Source organism: Vicugna pacos, chromosome 14 (genome assembly GCF_048564905.1).
Source record: "Vicugna pacos chromosome 14, VicPac4, whole genome shotgun sequence".
Taxonomy (NCBI): domain Eukaryota; kingdom Metazoa; phylum Chordata; class Mammalia; order Artiodactyla; family Camelidae; genus Vicugna; species Vicugna pacos.
This window is the reverse complement of record NC_133000.1, coordinates 70,371,957-70,390,857: the sequence shown is the minus strand read 5'-3', so window position 1 is coordinate 70,390,857 and position 18,901 is coordinate 70,371,957. Positions and strand designations below refer to the sequence as shown.

At 38.5% G+C, this 18,901-nt stretch overlaps 1 protein-coding gene across 2 annotated transcripts in view; it reads left to right on the top strand.

Annotated features, from left to right (window-relative positions):
• Positions 1 to 11,780: 11,780 nt before the first annotated feature.
• NALF1 (NALCN channel auxiliary factor 1) overlaps positions 11,781 to 18,901 on the top strand; it is a 544,809-nt gene continuing 537,688 nt past the window's right edge. For both annotated transcript variants that reach the window (XM_072976526.1, XM_072976525.1), the window contains exon 1: positions 11,781 to 13,154. In XM_072976526.1, coding sequence (XP_072832627.1) covers positions 12,252 to 13,154 — 903 coding nt within the window. In that variant the 5' untranslated portion in view covers positions 11,781 to 12,251. The remainder of the gene's footprint in view (positions 13,155 to 18,901) is intronic.

Here is an 18,901-nt window from a genome sequence, read left to right as displayed (position 1 = left end):
AATAGTAGTTCACTTCCCATGATACTGTTCTGGGGAGAGGTCAGGCATGTTGTTTATGTATGAGTGGTCTGGTATATTCATTTATATATCCACAATTGCCCAGCCTTGAAAAGCCACATCAGTTCCTGAGATTATGGCACATCAGCCAGAGATCCTGGACTTGGAGTCAGATGTTGGAACTCGATGGAAAACTAAGTTACAGTATTTGAATAATTACTGTTTTTTTTTTCTGTTTGGTATTCCCTTTTTTTCTTGTGATCACAGCACCCTGAATTTACTTGGTGGGTACCTCCTTAGTCCATGTGGTTTCTGCAAAACAGACTTCACCCCTGGATCCCTGAATGTGACACATGCTCCAGACTAAGACCTTCAGCACATTCTCTCCTCTTGGCCATGGTGACTGATTCAAGGATGGACTCCAGGACAAAGATGGGCCCACCAGGAGCAAGAAATTTCAAAACTGAGATGTAAAGTGATGTTTGTTTAACCTCAGAGCTCCCAGAGACCACACTGTGCATCCTAAGGATGAAGCCTGCACAGTGGAAGGAAGAGCCCAGAAAACAGAGGCTAAGTCTTACTGACATCAGTTGATAGAATATAGATACATGTGAAGCTCTGTTCCTAGACATTTTGGTAATAAAAACCAATATATTTTTCTTTCCTCAGATTAGTTTTAAGCAGATTTTCTATAACTTGCAAATAGAACAGACCTCTGTGATGAAGGCTGTCTCTATTTCGAGAGGATAGAGACCAGCTTATGTAGTCTATGTATTTTGAAGGGGTATAGGTGGGAAGGAGGACACATGGGTATTTGGTACAACAGTCCAGACCCCTTGCCATTCCTGGAGTGTATCCTAGACCACATAACAGCCTCGGATTTTCATTTGCAGATTAACCCCTTTTAGTTTCAGTGCACGTGTCTGGGGTAGGGATCAACCCCAGTTCCAGGTGTGGATCAGGATGCAGCCTGAAGCCATAGTGATTGGGTCAGGAGTGAGCACATGACTTAATTATCTCCAATCGCAGTGAATCTCAGGACTTTTTTTTGGAGCTACTGAAACAGGAGCAGTCATTTCTGATAGTCTTGAACTTTGAAGCATGTGAGATGGTGGCTGCTGACACAGTCCTTCCGTGTAAGTGAAGCACCTGCATGTAAGCATAGCCAGCAAATCAGAAGTCAGAGCAGAAAGTTTGACAGTAAAATTGGCCAAGAAGGCAATGTTTAACTCCAGTTACCCAGCTATGCCTGAATGAAAGCTTATCCTTGAACTCTTCCGTTTCATGAGCCAATAAATTGATGTTCATTTAAACCTGTTTAGGACTTTTTTTTCCCTGTCACTTTCAACAGGAAGAATCCTAACTGATGCTGCATGTGGCCAGTTGTCTCTGCTTTAGCTGCACTGTATGAGCAGAGCATCTTGCATGGAGCATGTATTTGAGGGAAAGTTACATGAGATTCTATTGAATTGTTTCTTCACACATACTCACTTTCACACAGTAGCTATTGATATATGCTGTTACTCTGTTAGCTGCAGTAAATGCAAAAAGACATTCTGCCTTAGAGGAGCTTATAACAAGATGTTTTGTTTGTTGTCGTTGCTTTTTAAGGGCAGATGTATAAGCAAACACAGGCACTTACGCTGTTCACTTATGGGCATGTGCCAGGATGGAAAGATTTACAACAGGTGTTTTATTTTTTATTATTAAAGTATAGTCAGTTTACAATGTTGTGTCAGTTTCTGGTGTCCATCATGTTTCAGTTGTACATACATACATATATTCCTTTTCATATTCTTTTTCATTATAGGTTACTACAAGATATTGAATATAGTTCCCTGTGCTATACAGTAGAAACTTTACAACAGATATTTTGATGTGATGTGGATGACCTGTGAGGGGGTTTTAGGAAGCCTCTGAACCCTGCAAAACTATAGGCAAAATCTTGAGTGTATGAGTGATAAACTTCTTTTGGGGAGAGTGTGCAGAGCTTTCATCAGAGTATCAAATAAATACTTCACTTCAGAAATGGTTAAGAGTCACTGCTGTATAGAATATTGTGGAAAAGCTAAAAAGAAATAGTCAGCAGTAAAATTGTAACTGCATTCAGAACACGTTGAGGACATGTTTGTTCGTTTCTATTCCTAGAATGACAAATAGTAGGTGTACAGTATATATCAGTTAAATAGGTTAATGAACGAATTTAGCTCCGTCATGGAAGGTGGCAGGGAAAAAGTCACGTCTGAGTGGAGTCTTAATAGTAGTAGGAATTCACCAAGCAGACTGGATTGGTGACACACTTGCTCTTTTGGAATGATTGGTTTACATAGGTTTAATTTTCTTTAAAGGTCTTGAAAGTAAAGTATAAAAATACCTACCTATGTTTTCAGACTGTAAGCACCAAGAAACTTGTCTACATGTTGACCTTTTTAATTGAGGAGACTGAGAAACTTACCTAACATTTAGTGATTGTGCAAATAGAGTGCTTTATAACTGAATGGATGAATGAATACACATAGCAAAGCATTTCAAAAATGCTGACCCTGTATGTTTATAAGCTTGTGGAGGAAATGTGTTTCAACATCAGGGAATATATAAGCTGTTAAAGAATATAATACCCCTGAATTGGTAAGAATTTATTTCCCTTTCACTCATAGCTGTACTTATTTACAAAACAAAAAAGATTAACAATTTCATGAGGTTAAATCTTGTAATTTATCATGTGATTTTTTTCCCATTGGTTTAAGCTTTCCTGCATATTTTACCACTTTCTGAGTTTTCATATTTAATTATTTAACATGTCTGGAGACCATGCCAAAGAAATAAACACATAAGTGAACTCATATTCTAATATCTAATCCATTGTCCCAGAACCATTTATTGTGTAATAATTTCCCTAATCCTTTGTCATATGCTACATTCTTTATAGGTCTTGTTTCTATGGTTTCTATTTTTTCCCCATTTTTGGCCTACTTTTAGGCCACTTACACATTGAATTATTAGATAATTAAAATATGTTTTAGCACATGGTAGGGTTGTCATTGTCTTTACTTTTTATTTATTTATTCTCTTTAAAATTCACCTGAATTGGAAATCTTCCAAGCTGGGTGGGTGTTCCCTTTGGATGTAGCTCTCTTAGATGCATTCTCCCTCCTGTTTACAGTTGATTTTCTGCTGACCTCTGTCACTACCATCCCTGTTGATTTTGATGTCTGAGAACCAGTGAGAGATTTATATCACCATCTACTCTTTGGTGGATGTATCTGATCTCAATTTATGATTAAATATGTAACTAGTGTCACAAATCTACTCTACGGTATGGGAACAGCACTGTAATATCCGGGAATAACCACCCGAGCATAGCACTCTGAGAGGTTTATCCAAGTAGCCTCACGCAAGCTCTGACTAGAGATTCTCTGAACACTGGAGAGAGATGGAGGGGCAGAGGCTGGATCCTGCCCGAGTTGTTCACGGAATGACTAAGTCACCATTTATAGCCCCTGCTGGGTATGCTTGGGCCTTGTGATGGATAGGCTAATCAGAAAGGGAGATCCATGGAGAGGTCCTGTCACGAGGGCAGCTGAAGGTGGAGGCAGACATTCCAGTGTAGGGGCACATTCAGGGAGGATCCATTCTATTATCTATTTATGATTCCAGGCAACCTTTATAACTTGTTGCCAGTCTGTACAGAAAAATTACTGCTTTAATTAAAATTGTATTACACGAACCACATTTGTGCCCAATATAAGGCATACCCAAATAGAGTATGTCTAAAGCCCATCCCTTGTGATGAATCAGAAGCTTACTTCCAAAAAGACTTTTATAAGGTTGTACTTACCAATTTAAGGATGAAAATGAAATTAAGTAGCAAATATCTACTTATAGCATTTTGTGTATTGATTTAGATGCACACTTATTTGAAGTAGTACATAAACTAATACATTACTTTTGCAACACCTTTTTATACTCTCACATGCCAAGAAACAATATTACTCAAACTCTCCACTTGCTCATTTGATATCTGAGCCTGCGTCACCGCTAGAGACACTGTCACCATCAATTTTGTCTCTGCTTGACAGACAGCACTTGAATGGTTCACTGAGGATCCTCACTGACACTGAGGATGTCAGTGGGAAATTCTGTGCCAAACCAGAGAATCCATTTGTATAATGGTGATACTGTTCTTTTCTCTTAAAAAAATTCCTGAAAAATGTATTCTTAACCACTGCTACATGACCATTTATTATATTGTTTTCTACTGTGATCTTTGAAATCCTTATTTAAAATTTTTTTTGATACTTGTGGAATCATTACACCAGAAATAATTACTTAATTTACCTCCTTTAAAAAGTTTTTTCCTTTGTGACATTAACAGCTCCAGTGGGTACCCTCTACAAGCCTGTAAAACTAACATTGGTGGATATTATTTTAGGGGTATGTCTCCCCAAAAGAATTTGAATTAAAATAGAGATAAGCCCCCCATAGTATAAGAGATTTTGTAAGGGGTAATTTCAGGAAAATAAAACTCACCTTATTTTTAGGCATATGTGCATTAATTTGGGGGAGAATTTCCATCTTTATAATAATCATCTTCCTTTTTAGACATAGGCAAATTTTTCTTGCTGTTTAAATCTTCTCTTATGTTTCTCAGTCATTTCTGTTCGTTTCTCCATATGGTCGTTGCTCTGTGTATCTTGAAGGAAATGTTTTCACTTTGTGACTTTTTTACTTGCAAAGCTGTGTGTGTGTTTACCCACATACTTAGAACAGTAGTTGGCAAATTATAAGTAATTTCTATGAAGATGATGTTGTAGACTTTTTAATGGTATGTGTTGGTGTTCTGTGGATTTGCATTCTATGGAAAGCATTTATGAACTAACTCTACATGTGCTAACTCTTAATCACAAATACTATTATTTAACAGTACATCCTCTAACGGATGAATCTTGATATTGGTTTAGAATTTAGAGTGTGCACTTTAATTTGACTAGCACTGGCAGCTCTGTCCAGCAGGCCATCCACGGCCATCACCATGGTTACCAGTATTTACTGGTTATACAAAGTTACCAAGAAAGGCTCATTAAAAATGCAGTTTCTCTGGACCTCAACCTAGTCCTACTGATACAGTCTCTGGGGAGGGGTGCAAGTTTACTAAGCCCCCTCTAGATTTCATTCTGACCAGTATTTGAAGACCACTGAGCTAGGGCACACTGGAAGTATATAGATAGAAAGCAAGTTCTAGTTCTGCCCAGCCAACCCAATCAAGTCAAGGTCAGTTAAGGTTCAGAGACTCTGCCACATTTACCATTGTTAGTAATCAACTAGAGTCCTCACGTACCTGATGGTGCCAGAATCTGCCCTTTTCTTTAAAGAGTGGTTACATTAGCAAACGATAGTGGGCCTAAAGCTAAAGGTTTAATTTTATTTTCTTTATAAATAAATTTAGCTTACTCTTCATTTGCTGTTTATCCATAATTTGTTTTTAAAAATATAGATATGTTAGTCAAGAATTTACATTTAGCCATGAATTCTGAAAGCACAAAATTCCCTTTTAGATCAATAGGTATATAAGAACATGGTCTATTTTCACATATAGGTGGCACATAAACAATGTATAATTAACAACAAAGTGGATGTGTCTATTTTTGTGCATCCAAAATACATTCAAAGTGAAAAAGTAGCTCAGGATTGTGATATATTTGACTTATGAAGTGGACATAATCAAGTAATGGTTTCACTAGAAAACAAGATATTTCTTCTCAGTTTGACTTTTCTATGGTAGAATTATTTTACAGATATTAACTCTAAGGAATAAGACTAAATTTTTGAGAAGACAGTAAGCATGTTATTTTAATTATTTTTACAATATAAAACCAGAGTGAAATAAGTATCTCCTTCCAATACATAACATTAGCTATTTAAATAGGAATAAAAGTACAGATTCTCATTAAAATACATGTAATCAGTTAATTTAAGAATTTTGAGTTTTTTGCAAGATACAAGCATAAATGACACCCTGCATAGTAAATGCAGGGCTATGATATATATGCAGATCATTTCTGCAATATTCTCTTTTAAAAAGCACATTTACTCACCAGATCTCTCAATATAATGTATTTGCAACTAGGTACTATTCAGCTGCCTTCTGAAATGTGCCTGTGCTATTAAACTACTCTGTGCCATTAGTCATACTCTTAGGTAAAACCTGTGTGGGAGTTTCTAGACTCCACAGCCTACTTTTTCTGATAAATGAAACCTACATTCCAGCCAAGCTATTTGCTCTTCTTTTCTACTGTGCTACATTTGAGCTGATAAGCTAACAAGAATCAACATATTTACTAATCTGGTTAACACCTCCCCTGAACATATTTCTCATTTAGATTTTAGTAAACAGTGATATTAATGAAAACCAACTTTTAAATCACTGTCTAAATTTCCTCAGTGAATCCCAATTACCTTCAGGAGAAGAGCTGATTTTCTTTACTTATGATACAGTATCACTCATGATGGAGTCACAGCCCTTTTCTCTATAGTCTCTTCCTTGTAGCTTCTCCATATGCTCCCCACTCGCCAGCCCAGCCCACTCACCCATCCATAGATTCTCCAGTGCCCTGGAGTCCTTCATGCCCCAGAGTCCTTGAACACTGGGGGTCTTCTTCAAGAATCCTTCCTAAAGCCACTCAGTGTCCCCAGTACCTTCCTATCCTGGTCCGTTTTAAAATCAGATTGGAGGTTATCCCTCATTCTCTGAAGTCTTCCAAATAGCTAATCCTGTAGCATTCCCCACTGTATTGTGGTTGCTGGCCCAGCTGTTCTCTCTCCCTGATGACTAAACTTCAGGAGGCCAGACATGGTCTTTCATCTCAGTCCCCTCACAGTCCCCAATATATAGCAAGCAGAAGTGGAATCGGTTGTTGACAGTTTACTTTCAGACGGCATGTACTCTTAAAATTGTCCTATTTTAAAAAATCCTAATTCATGGGCACTGTAAGAGGAAGGCAAGGACCAGATTACTTAAAAACAAAGAATTAACTATAGTCTATTGTAGAAAGTATTATCATCCCAATTATAAAAATTAGTGAAACTATTATTTTACCATAGTATATTAGACTTTACTAAGCATCACTGAAATATTTTGTGAGACATAGTTTGACTAGTTTTGAATAATAATAGGATAAAAATAACAGAGCCTGATTTTACTTCTCTTTGGTTGAGAGTAATGGACCTTTAATTTCATATATTGTTCATTTCTTTTATTTTCCCATTTCTAGTTCTCTTTCTGATTGAATCACACACTCAGAACAAGAGAGAGATGCTAATGTTTTGAGACACCATTAGAATTTGTGTGTCTCTGATTAAAATTAACAATGCAATACTGAGAGGAAGACTGCATTTTTATCTAATAAATGTGAATACATATGCTATCAGATTTCCTACTTGAGTCCTTAAAAAATCTTGTTTAGTAAATGTCACAAAATGGAGGATTTGCAATATAAAATAAATGTTAGGGAGATACTGCAAAATGAAAATAGTGACTATATCTGGGGATTGAGATTATTTGTGACTTTAAAAATTGTTCACATTTTGTAATTTTTTACAATGTGCATACAGTACTTGTATAATAATAATTATATATGTATGAGTGCACACATATGTTTAGTTTAATATATTATATATTGGGGGCCCATGGGTCCATGTATAAAGTACAAAGAGACAGTTGCCTGATTAATAAATAGTCTGGTTAATCAATAATATTTTATTTGAATAATGTAGAAAAATTCTGACATGAATCAAATTTAAGTAATTGTTAGTTATGCCCTTAACATTTTATTGAGAAGACAGTGAGAGGTTAAGGAAGTTTGAGTATTTTCTAGTCTTTTAAAAATATTCTATAACAAGAGATGTATGATGAAGTGGTGATTCTAAGTGAAGATTATAAGTTCCCTGTATTTAAACAAAAAAATTATAGCTTCCTCTTTCATGCCAGAACTCTTCCTATGCAGATATGAATTAAGTAACTACTCCTCTGAGATATTTCTAGAGCAGTGGTTCTCAACGATAGTGATTTTGCTCCCAGGGGACTTTAGCAATGCTTGGAGACATTTTTAGTTGCCAGACTAGTGTGTTGTGAGTAGAGAGTAGGGGGGGCTGCTGAACCTCCTGCAAAGTATAGCACAGCGCCCCACAATAAAGAATTATCTGACCCCATGTGTCAGTAGAGGTGATGCTGAGCTATATTATGTAAAATAATTGTAAATAGTTTGATTGCAATAGCTCTGTTGGTCCTTATCTTTAAAGTCCATCCTAGGAGTTACAATGTCTCTCTGTCAATAGCAGGAGCACTCAACAGAGAGCACAACTCCAGGCTAGAGGGCATGAATGAAATTGGAAGATGGAAGTAAACATGGAGCGGTGTGGTGGGGGAATGGAGTTAGTTAAAATGGTAGTGTACTGGACTTGGGACAAGAAAGGCAGAATATATATTTTAAGAACAAACATGATAATTCATTTCAGCAGAACTTCTGCCACTTTTTTCTTGAAAGTGGAACTGAATCTAAAGAAAAGTGAATCTTTATATTCACCTGAGGTGTTATTAATCACTGTAAATAAGAGCAGGTCTGACCTGAGCTGAAAGGATTAGAGGAGACAGGGTTGGGTGGTGTTGCACAGTTGGGGAGTGGTGGTCTGTTTAGGTATTTCAGCCTTGGAACCCTAGTAGTCACTTTGCCCATATCTTTCCCTTTGGGGTAGCAGAAGGGCTCTGGTGAATTTTCCTTTCTCATGTTAAAAAGCCAGTCACCCTTAGGTCATCTGTGTGTTCTGAAACTCAGTCTAGTCTGCCTGTGAACTTTCTGTATGAGCTTTCCCCCTCAAGGACACTGGGTAGGCTTCCCTAGCCAAGAATTTTCTGAACTTTGTATCTTGCACAGTAGAGATGATGAAAAATATAAGCCTGTCCAGGCAGCATCTTCAAAGTAGGAAGAAACAGGGTGAAGGAAAATGAAGGGGTAGGTAAGAGAAAGAAGTATGAAATTAAATCCTGAAACCCAGGTATTAAACAACTAAATCTGGATAGAGATAAATAGATAGATAAGCAAAAATAATTCCTTAGTTTTTTTAATTGAAAGAAAATCCTTATCCTGCATTTGTAGAAAGAAAGGCCTTGGATTATTATACTTCATCTATATTTTATCACAAAAGACCAACAAGTTCAAAACAAAAGGAAGTGAGAATCATTTCAGGATTTAGAATACGATATGATCACTTTCATGTTCTGCAAAATCTTTTACCAAGAAATAGAAATGGAGACTCCCATTATCTTTCCATGTATTTATTTATATGATAGAAAATCCCACACCCATATTCTCACTTATGGCTATAAGCAGACTTCATGTTGTATTTAAATCTGGTTTAGTTTAAGAGGGTTGAAGTTTTAAATGTAAGAAAATAGTAATCACGATAAAAGGGTAGAAGACAAAATGCTTTCTAAAATTTAAAGGGATTTTTTTCCAAGGATATTTTTTTCCACATCACTGGTTGAGAAAAAATAATGTCAAAATAATTGAAACTATCAAAATAAAAAGAATTGAAAGACTGTTTCCTCAATGTATACTGGGTTCCTAGACAAAACTCAGAAAAAGAAGTTTTTATTTTGTATTTTTCAGCAGAAACTGGAAATTTGCTTGAAGATGCTATAAGACAAGGATAAACCTGCCATAGAAAGTATCTTTAGTTTCTAGATCTTTCATGTAGTTAAAAAAAAAAATTCAACACATTGATAGCTGAAGTGCCAGAATGGTGTACTTACACAAGTTGTCTTTTAAAGCGTTACATGACACTTAAAAATCAACTAGCTGTAAAGTTGCACTAAGCTTTGGTGGTCACTGGATATAGTCTTTAGAAACTTACAATTTCAATGGGTAACGTTTAGTATATACCATACTATGCTGCTAGAAGGACTGGTTGGTTGAATCCTACTCATTATGTTTTGCAACTTGCCGTTTAAAAAATACCGACTTCTCCCGTGTGCCAACACCCACAACGCCTCTAAAACGAATATGAATACAGATGACCCATCCTTTTGGTTTCTCAACATAGTTAGAACGATAGCACCCTGACAGTGCGCCTGTGAATGTGCACCCGACAGAATATTAGACTCATTAGAAAGCAAGGAAAGGAGGTTGACATAGTGAGTGCCTGGTGAAACAAACCGCTGTCCTATGCGACCGCCAGACAGAGCTCAGGACAGCGCTGCGCTGCGGGTGCGCACACAGGCGGCGCTGGCACCGGCTGCGTCTCTTCTCCCGCAGCTTGGTGGGAGTGCGGGGTGGAGTGGGCTCGGTCTTAAGATGAAACAAGACTGGTATTTGCCCACAGAGGCAGGATCCAGAGGACCCCTGATTTTCCCAGCGCGTCTGATTTTCCTACTTGGAACTCCGAGAGCCAACGCTAAGGGGCACTAGAGGCTCGGACTGACTGGAACGGCCGCCACTCCGGCAGCCCGAAGGCCCGCTGCTGCGGAAGTGCTGGGCGGCAGGAAAGCCCAACTCCGTGGGGGCTGGGGCGCAGGTTTTTGGAGTGAAGGGCCACGGGGGCTTGGAACGCTCCAGATCCGAAGGAGGAATCCTCTGAGGTTAAGACGTCGAACACGAAACTGGGCTAGTCGGTGACCCTCGATAGCCGAGGTCTTACTGTTTTTTTCCCAAGACTCTATAAGGCCACTTCTAATCTCTTTACTTTATGAAGAATGTCAATGTCATATATACAGCTAAAGATTTAAATATGGTTGCGCACACACATTATCCTTTTATCCGTATTACTAAAATAATTTAACAAAATAATTTAATGCATTGAAAGCTGTTGGTCTCTAGTTGTCTAGGGATCCTGAGGCACATGCAAAGAGATCAAATATCGCCTCGTCTTCCCCCACCCGCGGCCAATTCATGTTTACTCCCATGCCCCCAACCTTTCACTTGAAGTCTGTCATTCCTTAGCTAAGGAGGCAACACCCAGACCCTTGCCGCCCTGGAAACCTCTAACCGCCCTCCAGCAACTCGGACTTTTTCAGAGTCAGGGAGCAGGAGATGCTGAGGAAATTAGAAGGCATCTTCAGCCTTGCAGTCCTAATTCTGACTTTTATCAGTGTTAGCAGAAAGAAAAAACCGAAAGGTGGGGAGAGGGAGGACGGAAAGGAAAGAGGCAGCGCCAGATCGCAGCAGCCCAGGCGGGCCTGCGGGCACAGTCGGCCCCCACCCACGCCGGACCCTTGCGTCCTCGCCCTCCTCCTCCGCCCGGGCCGAGCCCCGTGCCAATGCGCCAGGATGGAGAGATCTCGGCGCGGGAGGAGATGACGCAAAACCCAGCGCTCCCCCCAAAAAAGTGTTTCTCCAGGACGAAGATGGCGGCAACTTAGCCGGGGACTGAAGATGACTGTGGCTCTCGGGAGGCCCAGCCCAGGCAATTCGGCCCCGAGGTCCGGGGGAGGCGGCGTCAGCAGTCGGAGCCTGGCGGCAGCGGCGGCGGCGCCCGCGGGCAGACCTGCAGCAGCAGCGGCAGCGGCGGCGGCGGCGGCGGCGGCAGCAGTTAGAGCGCGGGGTGGGGGGTGGGGGGGAGGGAGAGCCCTGCCGGCGGCGGCAGCCCAGGCTCCGGACTCGGGGAGAGAGAGCGAGAAGTAGGAGCAGAAGGAGGAGGAGAGAAAGGAGAAGGAAAGGAAGGAGGAGGAAGAGGAGGAGGAGGAGAGGAGCTGGGGAGGCGCTCTGGTCGCAGTCAGTGGGCAGCGGAGACGCGGCATGCCCCTGGCAGGGGAGAGCGGGCTGTCCTCAGCGGGGCCATGGGGACCCGCGCTCTGACAATGCCTGGGTGAGAGGAGCAGCGCCAGCCACCCTGCCACCTCCACCATCACCTCCTGCACTCAGCTCACCACGGGCCACCAGCCCCAGCCTCCTCCGACTCAATCTCTGTCTCTCTCTCTCTCTGTCTCTCTCTGCATTATTGTTTCCCACTCTACAGAGGATGGGGTCGGCTGATGATTAGGTCGGAAGCAAGTCGTACCTTTCTCCAAAGCCTGGTAATATTTATGTAGGCAAACAGAGAGAGAGAGAGAAAAGAGGGAGAGAGAGAGAGAGGGAGAGAGAGAGACAAGAAACGGGAGGAGGGGATAAGGAAATTAAACCCTTTAAGTCAATGCATATTGTGGTGACACCGGCACAGGAGCCCTCACGGTGGAGTCGGCCAGGGCTGTGCGTTCCCAAAATATGACCAGGGGTGCTTGGATGTGTCGGCAGTATGACGACGGCTTAAAAATCTGGTTGGCAGCACCCCGGGAGAACGAGAAACCGTTCATCGATTCAGAGAGGGCTCAGAAATGGCGACTGTCTCTGGCATCTCTCTTGTTTTTCACAGTCCTGCTCTCTGATCACTTGTGGTTCTGCGCCGAGGCCAAGCTGACCCGGGCCCGGGACAAGGAGCAGCAGCAGCAGCAGCGGCAGCAGCAGCAGCGACAGCGGCAGCAGCAGCAGCAGCAGCAGCGGCAGAGGCAGCAGGAGCCCTCCTGGCCCGCGCTCCTGGCGAGCATGGGGGAGTCCTCGCCCGCCGCCCAGGCACACAGACTCCTCTCCGCCTCCTCGTCCCCCACCCTGCCCCCCTCCCCGGGAGACGGCGGCGGCGGCAAGGGCACCCGAAGCAAAAACAACCGGGGCAAGGCTCTTTTTCTAGGAAACTCTGCCAAACCTGTGTGGCGCCTGGAGACTTGTTACCCCCAGGGCGCCTCCTCGGGCCAGTGCTTCACGGTGGAGAGCGCGGACGCCGTGTGCGCCAGGAACTGGAGTCGGGGGGCGGCGGCCGGGAGGGAGGAGCAGCAGGTGAGGGGGACGCAGCCAGCTCCTCTCTGGAACTTGTCGGATTTTTACCTTTCGTTTTGTAATTCCTACACACTTTGGGAGTTATTCTCGGGGTTGTCCAGTCCCAACACTTTGAACTGTAGTCTGGATGTGGTGCTCAAGGAGGGCGGTGAGATGACCACTTGCAGGCAGTGCGTCGAGGCTTACCAAGACTACGACCACCACGCTCAGGAGAAGTACGAAGAGTTTGAAAGCGTGCTCCATAAATATTTGCAGTCGGAGGAGTACTCGGTGAAATCGTGTCCTGAGGACTGTAAGGTAGGAACAGTGGTTTTATCCTCCCCCAATTTTGCGCTTTTCTATCTCTGTGTGTTTGGTTGGGGTGTCTTCTGGAGTTTTAAAATAGTTTTTGGACTCTGGTTTTGTTACTTCAACCGTTGTTTTGTGGTTGTAAGAGCTTGACTTGCTGCTTCATTTGGGACTAAATCATGGATTGCTGGTGCACAGGTGCCTTCCTCAGGGAATCCTTGGAAGATCAGGAAGACCAGGGTCTTCCCAGATAATAAAGCCCGTGCTTTAACTCTCTTAAAGCTATGAATTTGGTTCAAACTCTGTTACCTTTTTTTAAAAAAATGGAATTTGAGTGAAGTTTGTTAGTAAGGCAGTGATGGGACTGCGTACTGATGACCCCCGCTAAAATCAGAAGAGTCAGAGATGTGCATTTATGATCTGGGTTATGGACTTGGACACAAAAACTCTCTCATAGCGACATCATTTTGCTGGTTGACCAAAGGGACAAGAGAAAGTGTTTGTGGTTCTTTATGTAGGAGGAACAAAAAAGCATTTTACTTGTTTTACTGGGATATTTCTGGCTGTTTGGAAAGTCTGGGGGTCTGCCTAAGTGTATTTACTCACATAAGTTTCCTGTGTTCTCTTAGAAATCTGCAGAAACTCACTATGAGTATAAAGTTTTAATTAAGTATCTGGTGATCAATGATCAATGTTAGGTAATTTATCAGACACCTTACGTAATTAGCTTGAATTTTCAGAATGCTCTCCAGAAGTACTAATTGGCAAATGCTTGATGCTATGAATGAAAAATACTGAACTCTTTAATAACATATATTATATTCAACCTCTTCCAGTTGGACATAATAATAGCTATAATCCTTGCTGATTCACAAAGGAGAAATGTATGCAAATTTCGTAATAAATGGCTAATGCAACCACGGGTGCCTGTCCTGGTAGAAGTGTTGCTGTCCGTGGTGCTGAAGCGAGATTTGTTCAAGAGCTCTGTTGAAGATGAAGATACTGCAGTGACCTTTTAGAAGGGAAGAAATGATGACAGAATCTCAGTAAGCCTTCAGCCTTAATGTTTTGTTCCAAAGGCACTTTCTTAAACAATTCAATAAAACAATATTGCTTTTCAAAACAAATAATACACCACATTCTCTTTCTTCCTCTTCACCACTCCCTCAGCCTCCCCAAAGAAACCCAACAATTGTCCCTCTTTTGCCTCACTTGCTTTGTACTGAGGAAGTGTAAGCAAGGGCAGCATGGATCAAAGGATTTTGTGATGCTTTGGCAAGAGAACTGGCCTATGGGATATCTACTTAAAGTGAACATAGTTCAAGGGCTATATTTCACTTTGGATTGATTAGTTATGCTTTCGACAATTAAGCTAAACTCAAACTAAACTTGCTTTGCCAACATTCTTTAAGACCAGAAACATATATTCTTTGCAAGTAGTAATATTGAGTTTACAAAATTAATTTAGAACACTACTTTATTAGATAAATGGATTTTAACTTTCTTACATATTTTTCTTAACCTTATCCTTGTAAGTCATGCCTTGGGGTTAAACTTAATCTTAATGATAGAAGTTAATAATGAATGACTAGTGTATTTATTGCATAGTTTATTTATTTTGACAAGATACATTGCACCAGAATTGTAAAGGGAAGGATACTGACTTATCTGCTAATTTCACTGCTAATAAAAAGCTTGCAAGGGTTTCAGTGTATTTATGTTTGAAAGTGACCCCTTGAAATTATTTGTATTTGCTTGCTTCTTTTAATGTAAACTAATAGAAATTTCTAGTAATTCCAATTTGAATAGATTCAGTATTTAAAAGATAGTCCGCATTGTCAAAGGACTACATCACATTTTCAAATGAGCATGTCAAATACATTTTGTTTAAATATTGAAGTTTTAAATATATATATAAATGTTTATTTTTCCCGTGACCTGAAATAATTAGCAACTTTATACTTATATCATCATAGCTATAAAGTATAGTGTGGGTTAAACTACTTGTAGTATTATGAACTACTTCTGGATTGTGTTTTCATATAAAGTAGTAGTTGTATACACAATAGCACATTATAAAAATCTTAACTCCTTTTTAGGAACATTTTTTCACATTGAAAAGTGAACACAGACTGTTTTTTTATCCGCAAGATTTATTACCTGTGATGTCTTGTAGCTATTTCTTGGTTGGTTGTTTGTCAGTTGGAAATGCTTGAAACATTAGTTCTACAATAACTGTTTTCAAACAGTTTCAAATTTTAGGTGTGGGGGTAGGGTGTTCAGTGTTCTTGGTTGATAACTCACAAATCTGTTGATTAGCTCCTTAGCTTAATATGTAATTCTTTTATGATTCTGCAAAACCACAAACACATCCATATACAAAGTATATTACATATCTTAAAATACTACTTGTAGTTTTTAAAGAATGTGTCTGAATTTCTTTCTAAACACTTTTACTTATTTCAAATATACTTACAATTATGTAATGATGACTGTCATCAGGGGCATCATTCAAGATATAGTCCACAAAATTTTCCACATTTTAAGGTAACAACAAAGTCTTAGGCTACATTAAAAGTAAATGTATTATATTTCCAGAATTGGTAATGTAGTCATAAAAAATCCAATTTAACAGTTTATTAAATATATTTATAAAATTAATAGACAGGGGAATACAGGTAACCATATTAGTTATGCAAATTATTAGAATTCATATTTTAGAAGAAACAGTTTAACTTTATCATACCCATCTATAATTAAATGATTAATGTGGTGATTTCTGACTTTTAAAAATTAGGACAAATTGTTACTTTAAGTTTTATAATCTCCCCCATTAAAAAAATGATATTTTCCATATATGCATAAAATTAAAATGAATTAAATTTAATTTTTATTTAACTTGATTTAAGGCTTTTGGCCCATTATACTGAAAAAAAAAAAAACCCTTAATATTGATCAAATCCAATCATATTGTCTTGGGCCCAGAGTAACTGGAGATCAAATTCAGTTTGTATTTACTTTAGTAAAACTTTATTTGTAACATATAATAGAAATCATTTGCATCCAAGGGTATTTTTTAATATTCAGAGAAATAGCTGTTTTAATTTTTAAAGTAAATATACACCTTTATCTGAAAAGTAATTTATAGTAAAATAAAGAACAAGAACTTTTGCATCTATCATTCAAGCTGCTATATTACATAAATCAAGTAACCAAAATTATGATAATAATTTTTCTCTGGAGTTTGCAGTGCTATTCAAAATAATGTTTTTGATGTGTAATAAGGATCTGATGAATCTGTGTAAATCTTCAAGTTGGCTGGTAATATTAAAAAATGGAATATTCTAAACTACAAAATTGCATATATATATTATTAACATGCCTGAATTTTTACTTAGATTTTTTTTCTTAAATATGCCATTGTTTAGCTCCCAAGTATTCTTGAAATTACATATTATAAACCTGAGATATTTAGAGAATATAATTTTCTATGTTAACAGGTAAATTTTATTACTAATAGTTTTATTGACTTACTATTCCTTAAGACAGATGGTTAGGTAAAGCACTTTTAAGATTAGATTCTAACATAAATCATTACATCATTTGTGTTTTAGTTCTCTCAAAATAGATTCTAATCTTTATACTCTCAAGAATGTACACATTCTTATATTTCTATTTTATAATCTTATATTAAAGCAAATTATACTGTCTATTTTTATTTAACAGACAATGACCAAAAGAATACTCTGCCGATGTTAGGCAAGTATAACATTCGTGATATTCAGCGTTTTCTGTTTTGTTTGCAGGAATCACTCAGAAATATTAACTATTTTAAGAACATAGAGTTTGGGTTATATAATATGCAATTAAAAAAAAGCCATTTCTTAAGTTTTTATTTCTTTTGATGTCAGACACTATAGATTCTTAAAAATAGTTTTTTTAAGGAAATAAAATATCTAATAATTCTTTCCACTTAAATACTGAATATAAAATATTATTTTGCTGTTAATTGGTTAAGTGCTCTTGTACATATTTTGACACTGTTAGAGTGTGGAGTGCATCTGCAAATAGATCTCTTTTATATTCTACCACTTTATTATTTTCAAGTCATATTTTCATATTTGCTTCTCTGCAAAATTGAACAGTCAAACCTTCAGATAATCACTTTAACCATTAATACGCCTGTTGTAATGTCAAAGCCACTATTATAACCATTTTTATGGCCCAGATTTTTATTTTTCATATTTTTGCTCCATATGTAACTACTGATTTGTAATCTATGTTTTATTTTCATAGGAAAAACACCCCAAATTTTATCTTTATATATACTGCTGCTTTTTTTTCACATTTAAAAAAAATTTTATTTTATGCTGTTGCTGTATAAACCAAAAAAGTTTTTTTTTTTTTTTTTACTTTGGACTTGTAACTGGGTCAAATTAGTAGCTATATAGGGCATAACCACAAAGTTTTAATAATTGCTGTTATACATTGATTTTATTCACTTTAATTAGATGAGATTGGTGTCTGAGTATGCAGGGTGAATTAAAATATGAAGAAAAGAAAATCAAATAATGTTCTCAATCTCATGCTCTCCCACATATAAATCATAATCCATTAAGATACATTTTCATACTAGATTGAATACACAAGAACAAATATACAGATAACTATTTTAAACAAAATTCTATTTTAGTTTTAATTATGTGATCTGTTGCTTTAATTTTAATTCCCAGTTTTCTTTTTAATCTTAATCTTGTATGTCGACCTCTCAATGTCTAGGCACCGAACATGTCATTATTTGTTTGTATTGATTTACACTGCAAAGATATTTCTTAAATATTAGTAAATGTTTACTGTAGATCACTAGTCCTTGGGGGGATCACATTAAAATATCCTGTGAATATTTGAAAACACCCCCAGTCCCAAGAGATTCTGATTTCATTGGTTTGGCTTGTGTCATTAGCTTGGGATCTTCCAGTTTCCCTGATGATGTGCAGCCAAGGTTGATAACCACTGTTCTAGTTGACAGTGACAACCAAAGTGGAAGGACTCATTAGCTCCTGTCCCTCAGTAATACATAATAATCTCATTTGTTCAACTGATAAGGATGGAACTTAATTTTTTTTTAAGTGATAAAGGCTACAGGACATAGCTAGAGGGCAGGGGAGTAAATGTGAAGTGACTAGCGGCCAAGGAAGTAGATGAGAAGTGAACTAACTGAGTGCAGGGTTTAGGGGATGTGCCAGGAGAGGAGGTGGAGAGAAGGAGGACGATGCATAGAGGGACAGAGTTTCAAACATTCAAGGACAGGCTTATGGGCTGTGGGTTTTCTGTCTGTTAGCCAGAACCGAGTCAATATCCTGGGGATCAGTAGACTGAGCACATGAGTGCAGAAGGTAGATGGTTGTCTTTGTGGGACTGATCAACTATTTGATTAGAGGAGCCTCAGTTTCCTTATTTTTGTCTCTGATTTTAGCTTATATAAATGGCTAAAATTTAGACTTTTTCAAAAGTATGAGTTTTTTTAAGTGGAAACATTTTGGTTTTTCATAGTATTTCACATGGTTTGCGTCTATTCTTTCTTCACCTGTTCACTTTACTAAACCTAGGAAATTACTAATTCTTTTTCTCTTTTCTTTTTCATTATAATGATGAGCCATGTTTCCTTTTATACTTATTTCTGTCATACTGGGACAACTAGTTGACATTCATACAGTTGTTTTTGAAGATTCAGGCTTCTAAATAGGTAGAGATTA